The sequence below is a fragment of the Dama dama genome, chromosome 5 (assembly GCF_033118175.1).
Source record: "Dama dama isolate Ldn47 chromosome 5, ASM3311817v1, whole genome shotgun sequence".
Classification (NCBI taxonomy): Eukaryota; Metazoa; Chordata; class Mammalia; order Artiodactyla; family Cervidae; genus Dama; species Dama dama.
In genome coordinates, this window is record NC_083685.1 from 101955028 (window position 1) to 101977586 (window position 22559).

Consider the following 22559-nt stretch of genomic DNA (forward strand, 5'->3'; position numbering starts at 1 on the left):
CAGGAGGCTGCTCCGAGCCAAAGGCCACCAGCCTAAAGACCCCAGCAGACCCCAGCAGTGATCAGTAAGTGACATTAGACCAGTGTCCCCCACTTACTGGTTAGAGGGGAACCCCCAGGGTACATGAATGAGCCCATAAGGAAATCTGAGTACAGGTCCTGGTTCTGAATCTGTTTTTATCTGTAAAATGGGGATAAGACTGTCTCAGCGAACTTGTTTGAGTTTGTTGTTTTGTTTTGTTTTGAATCTCACACCCAGTGTTGATACAGATCCTGGGAATAGACTTTCTCATACACCGCTGGGAGGGAGGTAAAGAGTATAAACTCTCGAGTACAGGCTGGGGTACAAGTCAAAACCCCTAAAAATGAGCACGTCATCTGCCCCAGTGACCTGGGAACCTAGTCTCAGAATTTATCATAATCAGAGCTGTAAACACTGACCTGTCTGTAACATATTCATCCCAACATTATTTCTAATTAAAACAATGGAAAAATACTAAGTGGACATACTGATTGAATTTATCACGGCCTGCCCACCAAATAGGCCATGTAGCTATTAAGGATAATTGCAGGAGGATTCTTTACCAGCTGAGCCACAGGAGAAGCCCAAGAATACTGGAGTGGTTAGCCTATCCCTTCTCCAGTGGATCTTCCTGACCCTACATTGCAGGTCTCCTACACTGCAGGTGGATTCTTTACCATCTGAGCTATCAGGGAAGCCCCATTAATAATAATGATGTACAGTAATTCTTAATGGCATAGGGAAATTATTAAGACATATTGAAAATAGAATAATAAAGCCACAGTTCACTGTGTTCTCAGTTGTTTTTAAAGTAGACATATCATTGGGAAAAAAAGCTAGAAAGATACAAACCAACATGTTTCTTTGAATAGCTAATTTAGAATATTTTGTGTGATTTTCTAAATTTAGTTCTAAATGTTCTGAAGTGAATGTATGTTACTTTTATAACATGGTTTTTACCGCCCCCCCCCCTTTCTCAAATGTAGGGTGAGAATACATACTTTTTATTTGATTTTTTTAAAGTTTTAATTGGAGTATAGTTGGTCTGTAATGTTGTGTTAGTGTCAGGTTTATTGCAAAGTGAATCAGTTATGCATATACATATACTCACTCTTTTTTGAGGTTCTCTTCCCATAGAGGCCGTTACAGAGCCCTGAGTAGGATTCCCTGTGCTGCTCAGTAGGTTCTTATTGGTTACCCAGCTTACATACAGTAGTGTGAACATGTCAGTCCCGGTCTCCCCGTTTATCCCTCTCCCTCCACCCCCTTGTGACCCTAAGTTTGTTTTCTACCTCTGTACTCTATTTCTGTTTTGTAAATAAGTTTGTCTATATCTTTTTTTTTTTTTAGATTCCACATGTACGTGGTATCGTATGGTATTTGTCTTTCTCTGTCTGACTTACCTCACTTAGTACAATAATCTCTAAGTCCATCGATGTTGCTGCAAGTGGTATTGTTTTATTCTCCTTTATGGCTGAGTAATATTCCATTGTGTTTGTGTGTGTGTGTGTGTGTGTGTGTATAAAGCATCTTCTTTATCCACCTCTCTGTTGATAAACATATATGCTTATGAAAAGTAAACCACAGGAAAATAAACTTCACAGAATTAGCCACTGGAGCACCTTGGCCCACAACATGAGCCAACCCCGGCTCCTTGGGCCAGCAGGAAGTGGGTCCCCCAAGGATCCAGGTGCTGAGAATGGTCATGGCTTCCTGGGTAAATATCCTCATTCTTGTTTAGGTGTCTTGTCAGCCTCCCCAGTTTTCATCTGTGCCCCTGAGCACAGATTTAAACACAAGCTTGAACCTCATGATTCTCTGTGATTCTGACAAGGGTCAGAAACTAAACTTCTGGGTAAAATCACCTATCCCAATCAATTAAATTCAAATGTGCTTTTGTGAAAGGTCTTTTCACAACACTGCTGCTGCTGCTGAGTCGCCTCAGTCGTGTCCGACTCTGTGCGACCCCATAGACGGCAGCCCACCAGGCTCCCCCGTCCCTGGGATTCTCCAGGCAAGAACACTGGAGTGGGTTTTCATAACACTAATACCTTTGAATTGATGGGCTTCCAGAGCCCTTGAAGAAGGAGTGAACAGTCTGTTTTTTTTTTTTTACACAAGGTCCAACTCAGGAAAAATAAAAATGTTTATGAGCCACATTTTTCTCCCACCCAAAATAAAACTAGCTTTTTAGAGTGTCATAGAGGAAAAAAATATCTTTCTTATAAGCTATAAACTACCTGATTGAAAGAAGAGCAGATATAATGCTTGCCCTGCTTTTCAGCCATCTCGGGTCTTCTTTCTAGAGCAGTGTGAGAAGTGACCCCAGGCAGCCCCCTCCCCTTGCCTCTGGAAGACTGTGTTTCCTGCCCGACAGGAACACTCGGGAGTCCAGCTCCATGGTGTTAGGACCAGAGGGTGTGCAGCAGGAGAGGGAGGGACCAGCAGGTACAACAGCGGGCACAGTCGCTCTGTGGGCAGGCTGGGGCTCGGAGAGGATGGCTGGAACCTTGGGGGAAGGTAAACAAGGCCACTGAGGTAAGGATGCAGGCGCGCAGTAGCCGTGGAGGCAGAAGGGAAAAGCCGGACCAGGGAGGGGATTACACAAGAGCAAAACTGGAGAGTCTACCTTGAAAAGTGAGAGAGAAAATGGGGGGAAGAAGTTGAGATGAGGGCATCTGTCACTCTTATAGGAGAGCGAAAGCTGTCTCTTGAAGGGCCGGAGTCTGAGAAGGCAGGAGAGGAGCTGCCACCATCACTCTGAGGGTCAGGAAGGGATGAGCCCTGGAGGAGCCCCAGCTCTGGGTCTTTGGGTGGGAGGGATGGAGGGGGGACAGGGCAGCTCGAGCGGCCCCTAGGGGGCATCACAAATGCGAGATGCGAAGGAGGTTGGGGGAAGGGGATGGCAATTCCCTCAGGTTGAACATGCACCAAGTCTCGGGTGTGGTTAGAGGGTCTCCATCACTGTTGCCAGGACAACAGCATACCCCTCGGGTGTTCTCTCTTTCCATCAAGGCTCCCATTTCATTGAGTTCCACTTGCAGGCCCAAGCAGTCGTAGCCTGGGAGAGAGGGGTCAGTGCTGCTCCCCAGATTGGCATGGGAGCCAGGACTCTGCAAGGGTCCTACCTCCTTCACATGTCAGCACCTCGGCACCCCTGGTCTCCGGCAGGTGGGCTCTGCTGCCCTCCTGACCCACCCCCAGCTCGTCTTGTTCCTTGACAGGCAGGCGGGCAGTGTCCCAGGCATAGGCCATGCCTGCAGGGGGCAGACGGCCGCCCTCGCCCTGATGGCCTCGCCAAAACCAGAGACCCTCAGAGCTGCGCACTGGTGACTCCTGGGTCCCCGTGGGCACATGCTGGGGCCAGGAGTGAACTGTGGCTTCTCCTCGGGGAAGCAGGCTCGAGCACCTGCTTAGATTGCTTCTGGAAGAATGAGGACAGGCAGGTACTGGTGGACCCAGTTCATCCAGGCTCCCATAAAGCCTTTCACAAGATGCCACACAAAGTCCACTTCAGAAAGCAGACTCTGATGAGGACCAGGCTTGCGGTCATCTTTACGCTGTAGACGTTTATTTGACGTACAGCCTTGTGCCACCTCTTTTGAAAGTCCCGTGTCCATAAACTGCGCTCCGGCCCAGGAAGTGCTGTCACTGCAGACAGTCTCCTCGCTTCATGGAGCTGGTGCCATGTCAAGCCTGTAATTTATTACACAGAGGTGCACTCAGACACGCTAGTCTTACCCATTATTGCTAACTGGGTGGTGTTTTTAAACAAAGGATAAATAAATGGGGAGAACTCTGCCAGAAGTAAGATGCTGGTTGTGCCCAGATCTTAAATTCTGGGCTCCGAGGGGTTCATCCGTAGCAACCACTTGCTTCCCACCAGCTGCGCAGCCTAACCGTGTGCAGAACAGGCACGTATCGGGCGGCCCTCCGCTCAGCCCGGGGAGGAGGGGGCCGTCGTCACTCCTGCTCAGATGAGTGTGGCGGGGTCAGGACAATCCCCGGCCAGGGAGGGGTGGGGCAGGGCCTCCCTTCAAACTCAGGGTTCGCAGGCCTCCACCCTCCTCACTTTGTGAGCCCCAATTGGCAAATACAGGAGGAGCAGCCGCACTCTGGCAGGCAAGTCCCTCCTCATGTTAAATGACATCCAGAGGATGTCCTGAGCCCAGGCGGAGGCCAGGCCAGCGCTGCCCCCAGCCCACTCTCCACCCCGGGCCCGATCGCCCCTGCTCGGCTCTGACCCGCACACTGGCTGCCCGGAGCTGACCCCTGACAGCGCTGTGTTCTCTGCTCTCTCTTCCAGCCCGCTGCTCGCCGTATCCTTCGCCACATGCTGTGCGGTTCCCGGAGTCGCCCTGCTGACCTGGGGCGTGAACCCGCTCACGGGCGCCCTGGGCCTCTTCAACATTTTCCTATACACCTGCTGCTACACCCCGCTCAAGAGGGTCAGCATCGCCAACACGTGGGTGGGGGCGGTCGTGGGGGCCATCCCCCCCGTCATGGGCTGGACCGCGGCCACGGGCAGCCTGGATGCTGGTGAGTGTTTCAGCCTCTTTCTCCACAGGCCCAGGGCGTGGGTGCCCCCCGCGCCAGCTTCCACGGGCGGCCACCGTGAGTCAGAGCCCGCTTCCTTCCCTGGGCTGCGGTACTTGGTGGTAGACATTTTATTCTGTGCTAGTGCTTTGCCAGGGGCTTCCCCGGTGGCTCAGTGGTAAAGAATCCACCTGCCAATGCAGGAGACACGGGTTTGCTCCCTGAATCTGGAGGAGGAAATAACAGCCCACTCCAGTATTTTTGCCTGGAGAATCCCATGGACAGAGGAGCCTGGTGGGCTACAGTCCATGGGGTCGCAAAGAGTCGGAGAGGACGTAGCAGCTGAACAACAGCGGTCCTTTGGCAAGAGCACAAATGTGGCCGTGGGAAGCACTGAATGTGGAGCTGCAGGGCGACCGTGCGGCCTGGCCGCTGGGTGAGCAGACGCTCTCTGCATAGGCAACGGCTGGGAGGGAACAGGACGACACGTAGAAAGAGAAGGAAGTGCCTGAAAGTCAGGAGCCAAGTGAGGCCTGTCTGCGGAGGGTCGGCCCACATCCCGAGGAGGTGTTGGGGCTGGGCCCCTGCCTGCCTGGCTCAGCAGACGCAGCCCCGTCAGCAGGTTCCTGCCTCCCCCAGAACCAGGTCATTTCCCCCTCTTCAGAGAGGACAGACTATTTTCATTAGTTTCTAATTTATTTTTATGTGATTTGCTTAAATTGTTCATGCTGTCTACAATAAAACCATTGAAACGCTCCTCCAGGTTTTTGGCTGGGATGTCACTCACGGCTAAATTTGTGGGGTGAAAATAGGTCCTTCTTACCATCTGTAAGGGAAGTTTCACAGTCTAATTAGTCAAGTAATTAGTGTTCCTGACCGACACTTAGGAAGGAAGTGGTGAGGTTTCTTGCCGTCTGTGTAAGTACATATTTTTCAAATGAGCGATCAGAAGGCCGGTGACCAGAAACCGTTGCCCCAGAAGCCACATCCCTGAGACTTTCATAAAAGCCCTTACACTCCATCCTGGCGAGCTCACAAAGGCCAGGACACCTTCACTGGATGGTCTCTTAGAGAGGCTTTAATATCCTGTAATGGCGGAGTCTCACGAATCTGCAGATATAATATCCTAACATGTACTTGCCGGTCTGTTCTGTGACGAACCTGAAACCAGAGTCCCTTGCGAGTGGGAGGCAACAGTGGCCCTGGGGGAGGGGGCCTGGGTTTGGAACCCAGGCGCCCCCTTCCTCACTTAGCTTTTGCCCTTCAGAACAGAACCTCACCTCCTCAGGCGTCCATCTCCTCGCCTCCCACATGAGGCTGTCACGGCCCGTCTCTCCCGGAGCTGTTGTGAAGACTCAGTGAGTTGTTGTTAAGTCTTCCTCATTCATAGAGTTGGTGTATTAGTGCAGATGAAGGAAGGTCATGAGATTTCATTCATCTGCAGACTCTGAGCAATTCTTAGTTGTGACTTGGCTGTGGCTTTGCAGATAGGGAGATGTCTACTGGCTTAGTAGGGAAGAGCGCTGGGGTCCATTGTTGTTGTTCAGTCGCTAAGTCATGTCCGACTCTTTGCAACCCCATACCATCTCATCCTGTTGCCCCCTTCTTGTGCCCTCAATCTTTCCCAGCATCAGGGTCTTTTCCAGTGAGTCGTCTCTTCACATCAAGTGACCAAAGTATTGGAAACTTCGGCTTCAGCATCAATCCTTCCAATGGATATTCAGGGTTGATTTCCTTTAGGATTGACTGGTTTGATCTCCTTGCTGTCTGAAGAGTTTTCTCCAGCGCCACAGTTCAAAAGCGTCAGTTCTTTAGCGCTCAGCCTTCTTTATGGTCCAGCTGTCACATCTGTACATGACTACTGGAAAAACCAGGTCACTAACAGGATCCGATAGTGACCTCTGTCTTGGGTGAGGGAAGAGGGAGGGGAAAGCACAGGTCTGGCATCCTTGGATTGGATGACATGTGAGCTTCTCCCCCCATTTTCAATTGTAAACTTTTAAGTGCACATCTGGGCACCTCCTGGTCAGATTCCTGCTGCTCGGCTCTGCCTGCAGCCCCAACCTTGACCAAACTAGCCTCTCCCACCCCTCCCCTCCAAGCCTTTCCAGTGATGCCCAGACATTTGAAAGCAAGCAAGTGGCTTCCCGGCTCTGCCTCCCCCACGTACTCCGTTCCCACCTGGGTCCTGCTGCCCCAACACGTGGACGCCTACGCCAGGCCACCCGCCCATCTGGTGGACATAGCCCCAGGTCCTATTCAGTTTCCTCAAACCTGGCACAAGGATCAAGGCACCCCAGACTGCCTTTTCTGTCTAGGGAATCCCAGCCAGGGCCAGGGTCAGGACCAAGTGTGACAGCCCCAGGGGCAGGTCACCTTCGGAGGGATGCGATGGCAGTCAGTCTGGGGCCGTGGAGAACTCGGCCAGCTCTTCGTGCAGGGTCCAAGGACCCAGGTTCCCACTGAAGGATGGCGGCCCCATCATCGTCCCAGCAGTTTCCTGTGAGGAGCTTGGGCCTCGTGACATGTTGGCTTGAGCCGCGTCCCTGGAGGCCAGAGAGCAAGTGCTCCTCAGGTCCTCCCACTTAGGACGCATGTCCAGGCAGAGCCCTTGTTCAGCCACAGTCTGGGTCTGGCTTAACAGCTAGAGTCATATTTAAAATATTTTTTTTTCCCTTGAATTTGAGTTATAGTTGTTTCTGCAATCCAGATCTCATCATTTGTGTACAGACTCATTCACACAGAGCAGCTCAGGCCAGGCTGTGCTTTGTTTAGACCACAGCCCAAGAATGAACGTTCAATCCTAAGCAACAAGCCTTCAACTGCCTGGACTGACCCTGGTGTAGTGCAGAGCAGCCTGACAGGCTGTGTAACCACACACGCAAGGTCCTTCTGTGGCCTTTGAGACTGACTTCTGTTACATCCCTTCGCTGTAAATCTCTAAAATGCACTGAGGGGAACACAGCAGTGGCATGGTTTACTGCCCCCAGAATCCTAATCCACCACAGATCAAATCATACACCTAAAGCGCCGTCGGGCTTTCCCAGATGGCTCAGTGGTAAAGAACCCACCTGCCAATGCAAGAGACATGGGTGTGACCCCTGGGTCAGGACGATCCCCTGAAGGAAATGGCAACCCACTCCAGTATTCTTGCCTGGGAAAGCCCATGAACAGAGGAGCCTGGAGGGCTACAGTCCATGGGGTCACAAAGAGTCAGACAACTTGGTGACTAAAACAACAAAAAGCCTCGTCAGGTTTATACAAAAAGAGTAATACTACTTCACGTCATGCTGCAGATTGCTTCAAGAGTTTCAAAATATTGATTTGATAGGCAGAGCCAACTCAAGCTAAGCCATAAATCTTTGAATGAATTGGATAAATGAAATAATGAATCAGTGAATAAGTACCTTCCATTTTAGAGATGGAAAAATTAACATATTCCGAAGTCAGCCACCAGATATCAATCGACACGTATCTCTGAGCATCAGCTGTGAGAACAGGAGGACATGGCACACAAACAATAAGGCAGAATCTGAGAGAATACAGTCGAAAGATTTGTACTCCTGGGACTTCAGGGACTAAGTTGGCTAGCATTTTTTATAGTTTTGTCATCTTCTAGAACTGCATTTTCTAACACGGAAGTCACCAGCTAGAGTCCAAAACGATGGTTCTCAAACTTCAGTGCATATCAGTGTCCCTGGATGGAGGGCTTGTTAAAACTCAGGTTCCTGGGCCCTGCCCCCAGAGCTTTGCTTCAGTAGGTCTGGGATGGGGCCTGGGAACCTGCATTTCTAACAAGTTCCCACGTGATGCTCATGCCTCTGATCCAGGGACCACATTTGAGAACAGCCAGTCTGAACAGACAGAACCAGAGAGCATTTTCACTGCTAGAATGCCCTGGGAACACTAAGAGATTTGGACCGAGGGCATGGCAGATGGTCCTGTCACTGATGCGGTATCAGGGTCATTTCTGTTATCCACCGAGGTGGTCATATCTCTTCTGGGTTCTTATCTTAGGGGTCGTGTTTGTTTGAAGGAGCCCTTCTGAGGGGAAAAAAAATCCTCCTGTGGTATCTCCAACCCTTCTTGTCTTTAAACCTCCGAAGACTGATCACCGTGGAGCAGCCGTGAGGACAGAAGTGTTCAGAAATCTCTGCTGAACTTGCTGCCGGGGGGCGTGGGGAGCGGGGGCGGCGTTTGCGGAGAGGGGCTAGGTGGTGACAGAGAACCCTCTGCTGGGCTCACCCCTGCTGAACCGTCCCCCAACTGGCTCCCTGCGGGGCCCCGAGAGATGCAGGCACCGAAGCCCAGTCCAGTTCCCACGGACTCCTCCTGTCTCAGCATCTTCAGGGACAGGCAGGCAGGCGATCACTGAGCAGAGAGCTTTAGCGGGGCCTCTGGGTTCCCTTTAACTGGCCCCCCAAGGCTGTCCACGAAGACTTTGGAGCCAAGTGACTTCTGAGATAAGTCACGGCCCGTTTACTTGAAGAGGGGAAGTGCTTTCCAAGAAGAAGAGAGCGCGTGCACGGGGGCCGGGAGGCATGAGTGCCTGCATGGGAACGTCATCCGTGCCCTCCCCACTCCGGCTCACCTGCCCCAGCTGGTCAGCTAGGACTTCACACTCCAGCCCCGGCACTCTATAGACACTGCCCCTGACCAGGCAGACCTATGCTAAAGCCCTTTCTTGGGGCTCGGTGGACAGTGATCACAAGTGAGGGGCTGCAGCTGGGGGCCATGTGCAATGAGGATCCCCGAGCCTCACCTTGAAGGTCCTGCCTCGAAGGAAACTGGCCACCCCGTTGGGAGGAAAGATACCAGATTAAGTAGCTGCAGAAAACTGAGTGCTTCGCAGACGGCTGACGGAGTAAAGAAATCCCATGTTTGGAATTACCCTTCCCCCTTCTTAGCATCTGGATCTTTCTGTGGTTTTGTGGTGGCCATGGGGCGATCAAGACCTCAGGGCCCCAAGCGCTGAAGGGCTTTCTGTCTGGCCTCCAGTGAAGATATGAGATAAGCGTGAGGACAGCCCGGGGCTCTGGCTTCTTTTCCCCATGATGGCATCGTTGCTGTCTGGTTTGTTTTATCACACGTGAGAGAGAACTTCTCCCGGTGGTGGCCTCGATGCCCCAGTGGTGAGGGTGCCCGTGCTGACCCGCCCCTTGGGAATCCAGCCCAGGGAGGAAGCGGTGATTGTGAAGCAGGACTGAGGGGCCAGGTGGAGGGTGAAGACAAACAGATTAATGGGTGGAAATTGTAAAAGCTAAACAAACGGTAGGTGTTCTTGGTGTCCGCTGTTTTGCAGCTGCACAAAGAACGGTAAACAGGTGGCTCTTCTCTCCCAGGGGAATTTTGGTTTTAGGGGGCCAGCCCCGGCCAGGGCTCAGCCTGAAAACACTCTTTTGTGTCAATAAAGGTGACCATGACAAGGGGTTTTTCCTGTGTCCATTCCCCTCTGAGACCCTTCCTCCCACCTGCCCAATGACTTTGCTGCTTTGTTTTTTTTTTTTTTTTTGGCTTCACTGCTGTTAGCAGAAAATATTAAAAATGCTTACCACCTAAAACTCAGGAAGATTGAGTAAGAGGACCGGCCCCTAGCACAGCCAGCTCGCTGTCCGAGGTGTGGAAGTGCTTGCTGTGACTCTGCAGGCAGTGGCCAGCGAGGAGAGTGGTGACTTGCGGGCCGTAGGGAGGGTCGGGGGGTGGGGACCGTGGGTAAGGGCCCGACAGCAGACACTCTGGCTCTGGAGCCACACGCATTAGCCTCTCGACAGTGTTTACCTCCGGAGACTGTCTATTTATCTCAGGGGCTTCAGGCTAAAGTCCCTGCCCTCCCCTCCTCCTCCATACCAAAGCCACCTCTCCTTCCCATTGCCCCCCCATGTCTTAAAAAGGCTCAGATTCTGTTTTGTCATTTCCCTAAGTCTGCGTAAGTCCCAGGTCTTGGGAGTTTATGGGATGGGTCTGGTGACTGGCTCGTAGAGGCTTGTGACTCGCCTTTGGTCTGTAATTCCGATGTTGTGTGGTCGACATTAATTATGTCAGCCAACTTTCAGGTACAAATGAGGACTCAGGAACAAGCTCTTATCAGGAAGTGACACTCGACAGATGGATGGTTCTAGAAACAAAAAGAGAATGAGGATTTTTAGCCTCTGCTGGTAAACTACAAAATGTTAGATACTGTCTCACCTTATTTACCTCCTTCATTCCAGGGTGAGAAGGTAGGACAGAATTCATTCACTCATTCATTCCACAGATATTTATTGAGGGCTTAACCCAATATTGAGGCGTTTAACCCAAACACTTTTGAAGATTCTCTTTAAAATGCTGCCTCGCTTCGAAATCAGACTAGAAAACGAGTAAGCTCCTTTCGTGTGAGATTTTTCTATACCTGGCCTTAGAGCACGAGATTTATTAAGATAGATGACATTTCTAAAGACAGGGTGAACAGGGAACACTACGGGAATATCAGCAAACCAAACAATACTTAGAGCTCTGTTCTCTTCAAAGCCGAAAGAACAAACTCCTAAGCAGGAAGGGATGAGAAACACACCGCGAGCTGGAGGTCAGCAGTGTAACTGGTGACCGTTGGGTACACAGCGTCCGGCCTTGTCATCCCTGGGTCACATAGCTGGTCAGGATCACAGGAGCTGGGCCTCGGTGGACGCCGCCCGGCCTGGAGTACAGAGTCAGTTCTGTTCAGCAAACAGATTCGTGTTTGTGTGATAAAGGGACAGACCTTCGAGTGTGAGCTGAGGCGTGGGGAGCAGGTGAGGAAACCCCAGGGACCGGGAAGGGAGGAGGGAAGCCCTGACTTCCTGGGACTCAGGGCTCTGTGCTGCCTCTGCTTTCGACTTCACTTCAAACAAAACTTCAAGGGGCTGCTTGTGGATGGCGGGCGGGGACCATGACGGGGTGGGGGGAAAGGATGAGCATCTCCCCTTCCTTGCCTTGCCTGTCTATCCCTCTCCGTCCCTTCCAGACAACCTTCAAGGGCAGGCGGCCCTTCCGACCCCGTTTCCTATTTCCAGGGGACTTTTCACCTTCCCTGTGTCGCCGTGCACCTTCTGCGGCGTCCTGGATGCTCGTCACACGGGAGAGGCTGATTGGTCTCCCCGGGCGCCTTCGTGTTCACCCTCGGAAACAAGGCTTTGAAATCGCTGGCCGTGAAGCTTCAGGCTTGGCCAAGCCCACCCCTCAGCCAGCCCCCAGTTTACATGAGCTCATCACCCCGAAGCTCCCAAGGGGTGGGGGCCGTGTGGAGAGGGAGCCCATTGTCCAGGGAGGGAGGACCCCGAGCCCAGCACAGGCTGGGGCCGCGTCTCTTCCTCCTTTTCAAGACCCTGCGTGGACAGCGGCTGGCAGCGAGTGGCTGGGGTCGGAATGGGAAGGGCTGAATGTGAGCCCACCGGGCAGCAGAGAGAGCGAGCGAGCTGAAATCACTGAAGTCCATTCCGAAGGGATTAGTTTCTGGAAGAGTTCTGACAGAGCTGGAGCTCTAGCTTGGAGCGTCTCATCTCCCCTGTGTCGGGAACTCGGCGGGGATCACCTTGACTCGGTTTCCCCAAAACGACGGGAGTGCCTCATGCTACGGGCCCGAGCGCAGGGTGGGGCTCTCCGCTCGTCAGGGCGGTGTGGAGGTGGCTGAGAGAGGCTTTGAGAGTACTTTCCAGGAGTGGCTGGGAAGACTCTGGCTGGCCTTGCTCACCTAGGTGCCCCCCTAATCAGGGAGGGGCCGGGAGTTAGGAGTTCTCCTCACGTCCATGCACACAGCATAGTCGGCGAGCTCCCGTGTTCTCTGTGTGTGCGGAGGGAAGGAAGGAAGGCCCCCGACCCCCGGACCTTCTCCGGAATTGCCTGCAAACAGGATCGTGGAGTCGTCCATCCTCACCTATCCTCTGGAAAGTCATAGGCACAGTTGCGGCAACCATCACAGACTGCCGTGTTCTGCATATTCATCGACCCACAGATATTTGATTAAAAGAAAGGAAGCAGGCTTGCCTTCTGGATGCGATTAAACCCAGTAGATATGAAGATTCTGCAGCGAGGCAGGAAAATGAGGACATGCATCGAAAAGAAGGACACACATGGCTTGTGTGAACGGACTGAAACTCAAAGAGACCATCTTCAGATCTCAGGTCACATATCACCTCTTCCAGGAAGCCCTCCCTGACCTCCCCAGGGCCGACTGAGGTCTTGCTCCTGTGAGCTGTCCTCAAGCCCTGCACCGAAGGTGACGTCCCCCGGGCTGTGCCTCATGTGTTGTCTCTGTCCTTGGGCAGACTCTAGCAGAAAGAGGGCCTCGAGGGCAGACCAAGCCTACCCTATAGTGGGTGTACAGTCAATATCTGTTGTCACAGAACACAGGCCCAATACAAACTGACTGCTCTGTGGGGGCAAGGGTGAGCAGAGGCCTTCGAGTCAGGAAACTGAGGGCTTTATGTTTCCCCCACAAGGAAGGTGGGTTCCCCCAAGGCCCCCGGACTAATTCCAGGCTTCCTGTGCTTGCCCGCCTTATCTCGATGGAGACAGTCATTTGTTTCACATCTTTCATAGGAGCTGAGGCCGCTGCAGTCGGTGGAGGAGAACTGTGCGGGGGTGGGGACGTGTGATTACAATCCATTAAGGCTAAGCTGTGATTTCTAAAGCTCTTTTCATTTGTGACAGGAGCCAAACACCCCTACCCCAATTTTCTCCCCCCAGAGGAAGCAGCGTGCTACTCTTAGGAAAATGATTTTTTTTTAATTATGTTATTTTAAGGAGAAGCATAACTGAAAATGTGTATTGAGCAAAACAGAACACTCCGGCTGGCACACAAAAAAAAAGGGCTTTCGAAAAAGACAAGCGAGACTCCACGTGGGAGCCTAATGTTTCCACCGTTTCCAGCCTGGTTTCCCAGCTGCACTGGCTCTTTCTCGGCCATTTCAAGAGCAGCACAGCTCCTGAGCCCTGGCTTACCTGTCCCCTCCCCCAGCTCTACATGATTGCGATGCCGGTCCCCAGGGGACACAACTTGGTCCTGTTGGTCCCCTTGGGCTGGTGCGGTGCTCAGAGCCTCCCAGTGGCCAGTGCCCTAAGAACCAGTCACACTGCCTCCTCCGTGCTGGTCCCTCTGACATCCGGAGACGGCTCTAGTTTGTCATCAGACCACGAGGGAGAAGCGGGCCTTCTGTCGCCCTGTTTTCCACTTCACTTGTACCTGGGTGGTCCACCCTTGCCTTCTGTCTCGGCTAATTCCCTGAGGGTGCTCACTGTCAAAAAGAATATCGTCTGTGTGGTTGTAGGAGGACAAACTTTTTTTTAAGGCACCAGCACTCTTATCTTAATAAACAGACAAGTCTTCCTTGTCCAACAAGCCTTCCTCTCCTCCCAAGTGTGGCCAACATTCTGATGACCACCAGGCACGCGTGGGTGCTAAGTCTCTTTAGTTGTGTCTGACTCTTTGCGACCCCAGGGACTGTAACCCACCAGGCTCCTCTGTCCGTGAGATTCTCCAGGCAAGAATACTGGAGTGGGTTGCCCTGCCCTCCTCCAGGGGATCTTCCCAACCCGGTGATTGAACCCACATCTCTTATGTCTCCTGCATTGGCAGGCAGGTTCTTTGCCACTAGTGCCCCCTGGGAAGCCCGACCACCAGGCAGAGTACCCTGCCACCAGTGTCAGTCGCTGTGTGGCAACAACTTTGTAGGAGAAGGTGCCAGGGGTGCAGAAGAGCCTCAGGCAAGTTGATTAATCCTTCTTATCTGTGAGGTGAGGGCAGCCCTGCCCATAGGAAGTGCCAGGAGCATGAGAGCCCGGATGTTTCCTCTCCACGGGGCCTGTGGACGAGCTGCCACGTCTTCACGGGACAGATGTCTGATGGGCAAACTTAAGACAGCCTCCAAGAGAACCTCCACGTCTCCACCAAGAACTGTGCGTGTTCCCTGCCTGCAGGAAAGGCATCAGTGTCTGCCCCCGTCACCTGTCCCTGGTGACCCCTGCACTGGGGGCTCTGCCCTCACACGCTGTCTACACACACACACACACACACACACACACACACACACACAGCCTGACCGCAGCCTTCACCTCGCCCCAGACACACACACACACACACACACACACACACACACACACACACACAGCCTGACCGCAGCCTTCACCTCGCCCCAGACACACACACACACACACACACACACACACACACACACACACACACACACACACACACACACACACACACACACACACAGCCTGACCGCAGCCTTCACCTCGCCCCAGACACACTGGGCCACTCTGCGCGGGACAGTGGAGCTGGTCGCGGCTTTCCGTCACCTTTGGGAATCTCTTCCCTGAGCAGTCACTCCCAGGTCACGCATCCTGTCGCCCTGTTTGATTCTCTGAGTCGCAGCCATCAGGGTCACTGCATTGCACACTCCCTACCCGCTGGACTCCTTGCTGGCCGCTGCCTCTCTGGCATCCAGGGTCGTCCCCAGTGGGTGCCAGGCCATCCTTTCTTTGCCAGCAGATTCAACAAATAGAAGCTGCTGCCTTTACAGTGTTCACATTGGAGAGTGTTCGCATGAACTAAGATGTATATGTGCTAGTTAAGATAGAGTCAGAATGGACGGGGGGACTTGACAGCCTGCCCAGACCATGCTGGCCTCTTAGTAGGCACTCGGGGAACACATCCTGTGTTCGGAGAGGAGGAATGAACCTGAACTGTCTTCCCAGGAGTGGCTGCAGCCCCCTCTGGAGACGCGGCCCCAGTGCAGCAGGGGAACCAGGGTGAAAATCAGACAGGCTCCTGCCGAGTTACTCCTTCACCTCTTGTTAGAGAACTTAGCATTGTCTGATTTGTTTGCTTCATGAGGATTATGTGTTATTTTAGTCGCAAGTGTCCAACTTTTGTGACTCCGTGCACTGTAGTCCACCAGGCACTTCTGTCCATGGGATTTCCCAGTCAAGAATCCTGGAGTGGGTTGCCATTTCCTTCTCCAGGAGATCTTCTCAACCCAGGGATTGAACCCGGGTCTCCCAAATTGCAGGCAGATTCTGAGCTACCTGAGAGCCATCATGAGTATGATAAAATCTGCCTAAAATAGGTGTTCAGTAACTGGTAGCCTTCACCCCAGGGTGTTTTAGGGAAGACCCAGCTCCAGAGAAGAGATGCTCAGGTATTCATCTGTCCTAAAAAACTGCAGATGACAGGCAGGTGACTGCCCAGCGGTGAGGACCGTGTACCCCTGCGCCCCGTCTGTGGTGCCCACCCCCGCATCTCCCGGGCTGCCCACGGCACTCCGGTTCTGTTGGTGGTGCCCAGCAGGGAGCTGCCAGGAGGGTCCTTCCACCCCTCATCCAAGCCCCTCACTCGCAGGCCAGCTGGGGGAAGCAGAGCACAGCCCAGTGTTCTCACCGGGACAGTGCTGCCCTTGAATGTGTCCTTCCTTGTCGTGGTGTGGGCACGTGGGGGGTGGGGGGTTCGAGCAGGAGCCGCAGGTGCTCAGCCCCGTGGGAACCCAGGTGCCCAGCCTCCGGCCCCAGCGGTGAGGACGTGGGATGCAGGAGAGGATTCAGCGCCCCAGCCCGTCTCCTCCATCTCCATCTCGGCCTCTGAGCAGAGGACCTGGATGAGGCTGGGGATGCGGTGGGAGCGGGTGCAGCGCTCAGGCTGGGCCGCCGCCGTTGTGGGTGCGGAAGGGATGCTTGTGTAAACCTCTGACGACAGCCTGTCTTGCTTCCCCGTCTCCCCCGCCTCCCCCTCCATGCAGGGGCCTGTCTTCTGGGAGGAATTCTCTACTCCTGGCAGTTCCCTCACTTCAACGCGCTGAGCTGGGGTCTCCGCGAGGACTACTCCCGGGGCGGCTACTGCATGATGTCCGTCACCCACCCAGCCCTGTGCCGGCGCGTCGCCCTGCGCCACTGCCTGGCATTGCTCGCCATGTGCGCTGCCGCGCCCGCCCTGGACGTCACCACCTGGACCTTCCCAGTCATCGCCCTGCCCATCAACCTGTACATCTCCTACCTCGGCTTCCGGTTCTACCGGGACGCGGACCGGAAGAGCTCCCGGAAGCTGTTCTTCTGCAGCCTCTGGCACCTGCCGCTGCTCCTACTGCTGATGCTCACCTGCAAGCGGCGGGTCGGGGAGGAGGGCGCGGACGCGCCGCGGAGCTGACGGCCGCCCACTCTGGGAAAAGCAGAAGACGTCCAGGGAGACGCGCAGGGTTTTCGGGTTTTTTTTTTTTTTTTCCACTCTGCTGTTAGGCGAGAAATATTTTGGTTATTCCAAAGCACCAGGAGCAAAATAGCTGCGTTTGAAACGAGGCTGTAAAATAATTTGGTGCTTAGTGACCACTGGACAACTTTTTTCATGGTGATATCCAGAATGTTCCCCAAATGAGAATCGGGGTGGCTCTGTAGATTGACACAAGGAGAGGATGGGTTTTTTGTTTATTTGCTTGTTTTCCTTTGAGGGTTGTTACAGAGGCCTTCCTCCGACCACCACTTGGTTCGTCTTCTCCCTCAGGTCGAAGTGCAGGTTCACCTTGCTTCTCGGAGCTCCCCACCTGCCGGCTGGGGAGGCCAGACAAGGTACTCACTCGCACGCTGATATCTGTGGTTCCGTGGCCTCTGGTCCCTCACAGGCTGCGTCAGAGTAAATGCAGCTGCCGGCCGCAGCCCCCCTTCTGTGAATGAGCCGGGCCCAGCTCCCTCTGCCCCACACATTCTCAGCCTCATGCCCCCTCAAATGCTAATAGAACGCCAAGTACTGGCTGCTGCCCACCTTCTCAGGGAGGATTCAAACGGTTGCCTGGGAATCTCAGACTGGCCCTTGTCCCCATCCTGTTAGGTAGCAGCATTTCAGAAACTGCAGGGAACCGAGGGCATCTTTGACATCCACTGTACCACACAGGTGGTGTCAGAGCCGTTCTTTCTAGAAGGGGCATACTAGACTTAAAGCCAGAAGCCCCTCCAGCTCTGACCCACCTCTCCTTCTTCAACCACTGCTGCAGGCATCATCTGGGCCCAGGGCCCAGTAAGAAGGGAAGTCAAGGGGCTGAGCTGGGCCAGCCAGCCCTCACAGCTTTCCTTGTTCCTTCGGTGAAAAACACATTTCCACCCTGCTATCTTCAGGACTCAGAAATTAGCCTCCACACAGCCAGCGGCTTGCAGAGCCAGAAGCAAGAGCCAGACCTCTGGTGGGGATGCTTCTACCCTCCCCCTCCCAGGGGGTGCATAGGTCCCTGCAGGCAGGGGTGGCCTCTGACACCAGTGGTTCCCCCAGCCCCCCAGATCTGCCTCATTATCCAGTTACCTGACGTCCCATTTGCCCTAAGGCCTTGAAGCTTAACAGGATGTTTTAGTTACTCTGTCTCTGGGGCACTGCTGCCCTGGGAGGAATTTATTTGGGAGTTTAAGCCACATTCAAACAACCCTGGCAACATGTCCCTTCTCTGAAAACTGCCCAAAGCGATTGGAGGTAGCATCTGATTTTTGACTGCACTTACTCGGCTGTGTTCAGGTCGCGCTTCGGGAACTGACAAAGTCACGTCTGGCTGGCGGTCCCCAACCCGCAGATCTGTAAGGCGCGTGGGTTCTCTCTGCTGCAATAAACCTGCACCGCGAGCCGCAGTGTGTGTGGCGTCATTCCACTCCATCTGCGGCTCCTGGCAGAACGGGTGACACTTGCCTGGCTGTTACGAGCAGCTATGGGACCAGCAGGCGCGGGGGTGGAAAGGAGCAGCTGGCGTAACTGAGGGAAGCCCCCCCGCCCCCCACTCTCTGCTCAGAGTCACCCAGTCTCCCTTCCATCGCCCTGGAAGTGGGCCTGGGGGCCTCCCTGACCTCCTGACCTGTTGTTCTCCTGCTCAGAATATACAGTTCCTGCTGCATGGTCTGCACAACGAACAGGGCCCCTGCCCCTGGGCGCTCAGACCCCAGGACGAGAGAGAACCTTCCACGCGAACCCCTCACCTCCCCGCCCTCGTCACTCTCACACCTCCCTAGGGCCACCCTCCGAGGACCACCTTCCCAAACCCTGTCCCCTGGTCCTCACGGGAATGTGGAATTCATGCTCCCAAGAGCCCAGACCACTGCTCGCTCATCCAGGCCTCTGGACATCCTGGGGCTTCACCTGCAGAGCCAGGGGTACTGGCCCTGACCGCTGACCGCTGACCGCCAGCTCTTGCCAGGCAGATGAAGCCCTGGAACCCGAGCATCCTCCCGGCAGGTCTCTGGGTAAGCCTGCCGTCCATGCTGGGGCGGCACGACCACATGCAGAGGGTCTCCTGAGACTCAAGGCTAAAGACAGGAAGGTCTGAGTTTGCTCACCCCAGCGTCTCCCTGCCCGTGTCGGGAGCCCAGCCTGGGACGCACGGTCTGGACGTGAGTGTCACTCAGCCGTAAGGCCATCAGGCCCCCGGGCTGCAAGGGTAGAGGGGCCACGCAGGCAGGAGCAGGAGCCTGAGCTTCCACACAGGATTGCACTTGAACTTGGGTAATTTCATAATACAGCAAACTAATGACAAGGAAAAGGGTCGTTCCAATTCCCTATTTAGCTTTTTAAAAAACACGACTCAACACAATATTCCTTCTGACTCGGAAAATTGTACCAGCTTCCTTTTAGTAAAAATACTGTATCCATTATGAATGAAACCTAATTTTACCCAAGGTCCCTCTCGGTGGGCCCACAGTGAGGCTGCCTGTTCCCACAGTTGGTTTGTCTTTTCAAACAGAAAAATGGGATGCGTCTTGCCCAATACAAGTATCTTCACTGCACTTTAAATACATTTTGAGTGCCCCAGGCCCTGATGCTGGAGGAGAAATACAAGGCTGTTGGAGACTGCTTTGCTCTGAGGATCTATGGAGTTGAATTTCCCTCTGACAGTTTATTCTTCTGTCAGTCCATCCTCATCTGCTGGTGTGTTTTGCTAAGAAAATAGCTTGGGACTCAGGGCTTCCCAGGTAGCGCAGTGGTAAGAAATCAGCCTGTAATGCAGGAGAGATAAGAGTTACAGGTTCCATCCCTGGGTTGGGAAAATCCCCTGGAGGTAGGAAATATTCTCCAATACTCTCCCCTGGGAAATCCCATAGACAGAGGAGCTGGTGGGCTGCAGTCCATGGGGTCGCAAAGAGTCAGGCATAACTGAGCATGCATGCACACACAGCACTCCTGTGCCCCATGCAATGCCAGGACCTGAGCAGAGCTTGTTCTGTTTGCTGACTCCAGTGTGATGGGAGACTCACACCTCTGAGTTTAGTTAGAGCTGGAGACTTTGTCCTCTGACACCCACCCACCCCTTCTGGACACACTCAGTAGGACCCTTGTAACTGCCCGCAGGAGGAACTCAGGGGAGAAAGGGTTTGGGGAAATGCCCACTTGACCTTTCTAACAACGTGCTCAGAGCCCAAGAGAATGCACTTGACTTAAGAAGTAGGTCAGAGTGCGGCTGCCTTGGTGTTTTTTGTGCCATGATTGGCCAGCTAGTGATCCCCCACAATACACCTCATCTGTCAAGGGCACACTTTCTCCATCCGTCTTGTAGGATCGATGGTGACAACCAACAGGCAGCTAAATGCAAAGCAAGTGGAAGACAAACAGGGTCCAGCGATTGCCTTCAGCTTTGCCACACATGCTTTTGGTCTTCTCCCATCAACTGTCAAACATTTTAAATAAGTTTATAAACTGCCTAGAGGAAAAGTTAAGTGGGAGCAGTATACTTTTGCTTCTTTTTTTTTTTTTTTTTGGCCTCGCTCCTTGCAGGATCTTAGTTACCCAACCGGGAATCCAACTCGCCCCTTTGCAGTAGAAGTGCAGAGTCCTAACCATTGAACCATGAGGGAAGGCCCTACTTGCTTCTTTTTTGTTGAAAACCCATGCATAATTGACCTCATGCTGGACAGATTACAATTTCCAACCAAATGTAAGAGGTAAAGAGGTGTTCTGGATCAAAGAACCTCCGATACTTGCTTCCTAGTTCAGGTTCCGTCACTGTTGCTGATTCCCACTGTGCCCATTACAGGACATCTAGGAGGCCCAGCGTCCAGCCACAGGTTGAGCCCCCTGTAAACATTCTTCATGTCTGACCTCCCCTCACTTCCTCCACTGCCCCCCTCATGGCCTTGTAATTTCTCTCTCCCTTGTCCCCACCGCTGAGTCGTCCACGTAGCAGCCGTTGTGATCCTGCCAAGGTTCTGGGCAGATCACAACACGGCCCCTCTTCTCCATCCCCCGAGGGCTTCTCTTCACTCCATGAATAAAATGCAGAATCTCTACAGGGCCTGTGAGGCCCTCCATGATCTGGCCCTGCTCCCCGCTCTGATCTTAGAACCATCTCCCCCCTGCCACCCCCGCCCCCACATCCCCCACACCATCCTGCCCATTTCTCCACAATTCTCAAATGCCAGAAGCCTCTCGTTCCCTCTTCCTGGGCTCCTCTCCCACCCCTCCCTCTGGATCACCCCCTAGCCTCACTGAAATGGCTGTAAGACCCTCTGTATCCATCTCTGTATTTATCTCATGACTAGTTCATTATCTGTCTCTGTAGAGCATAAGCCCTGTGGAGGCAGGGCCGTCATCTCCGCAGCACTTTCTCCAGTATCAAGTGATTCTCGGCCCAGACTACATGCTCAGGAAGTGCTTGCTTTTCTTTTTCGTGTTATAAGCACATTATTTGTTTTCTCTTAAATGTTTTTTTTGTATTGGGGTATAGGTGGTTGACAATGTTGTGATAGTTTCAGGTGGATAGCAAAAGGATCTAGCCATGTATCCATTCTCCCCCAAACTCCCCTGCCATCCAGGCTGCCACATAACATTAAGCGGAGTTCCCTGTGCTATATAGTAGGTCCCTGTTGGTTCTTTATTTTAAATATAGCAGAGTGTACATGTCCATCCCAAGCCCCCTAACTATCCTTTCCCCCATCCTTCCCCCCTGCTGGCAACCATAAGCTCATTCTCTAAGTCTGTGAGTCTCCTTCTGTTTGTAAGTTCATTTGTATAATTTCTTTTTCGATTCCACATATAAACAATGTCATAATGATACTTCTCCTTCTCTGTCCAACTTATTTCCCTCAGTATGATAATCTCTAGGTTCGTCCATGTTCCTGCAGACGGCATTATTTCATTCTCTTTAATGGCTGAGTAATATTCCATTATGTCTATGAACACTTCTTCTTTATTCAAGGAAGTGCTTTTTGAGTGAATAACCCCTTCTTGGCTACAAGAGGCCCCTGTAGTCAGTCTGTTAGCCCAGAATCAAGACAGAACTGATTTGGAAAGCCATTTATAACAGGTGAGAGAAGATAGCTTGTAAACCGCCCTCACCCCACTGTCGGGGCGGTCCCTGTTCCCACCCCCACCCCGCACGGGACAGTCTGGGGCTGCACTAACCAGAGGCCCTCCCCCGCCTCCAGGCCACCACCCACAGCGTCTCTCCTTTCTGAGATCTGCCTTCTCTAACTGCAGACCACCCCCCACCCAGTGCCATTCCTGCGGTGTCTCCTGGAGCATCTGTCAGCATGTAGCCGGCAGGTGTCACTCACCTGTCCGCTCATGGTTTCCCTGCCTCCCCTCCCCACGACCATCAGATCCCAAGCTCAGTGAGGAAAACATGTCAGCTTCTCATGGCTGGGTCCACCGGCACCTGGAATGGAAGGGACTCAGCAGCGACCACAGGGTGGTGCCTCTTCAGGGAACAAAGGAACCAGCGGGTGGCTTTAGGGAAGGGGCCGGAGCTGGAGGAACACTTGTCTCTGCTCCACTGGGACCAACACGGGGTGGGGGCGTGGGGTACAGGCCCTGCGGGACTGAGTCCAGGGCAGATACAGCCCTCGCTGTTTGGGGAAGAAAATGGCCAGAGTCCAAGCAAGATGAGTCACTATCATTCCTTCCTTAAGTTACTCAGTCTTTGTTTTCCAAAGGGCAGTATATGTTCACTCTTTCCTGTATCTTCAGGGCTGTCTTGGCCCAGCGACTTAGCAGCAAGGTGTTCTTAGTCAAGTTGGCTTCTTGGCCACAATTTCTCTCT

The 22559-nt window shown here is 53.2% G+C and overlaps 1 protein-coding gene across 2 annotated transcripts in view; it reads left to right on the plus strand.

Moving 5' to 3' along the window:
• The window catches only part of LOC133057242 (protoheme IX farnesyltransferase, mitochondrial), a 108193-nt gene extending 90034 nt beyond the window's left edge, over positions 1 to 18159 (plus strand). The window contains exons 6-8 of one of the 2 annotated variants that reach the window (XM_061143519.1): positions 4328 to 4560; positions 5825 to 5915; positions 16305 to 18159. In XM_061143519.1, coding sequence (XP_060999502.1) covers positions 4328 to 4560; positions 5825 to 5915; positions 16305 to 16797 — 817 coding nt within the window. In that variant the 3' untranslated portion in view covers positions 16798 to 18159. The remainder of the gene's footprint in view (positions 1 to 4327; positions 4561 to 5824; positions 5916 to 16304) is intronic. The other variant, XM_061143520.1, reaches the window with a different exon arrangement.
• Positions 18160 to 22559: the final 4400 nt, after the last annotated feature.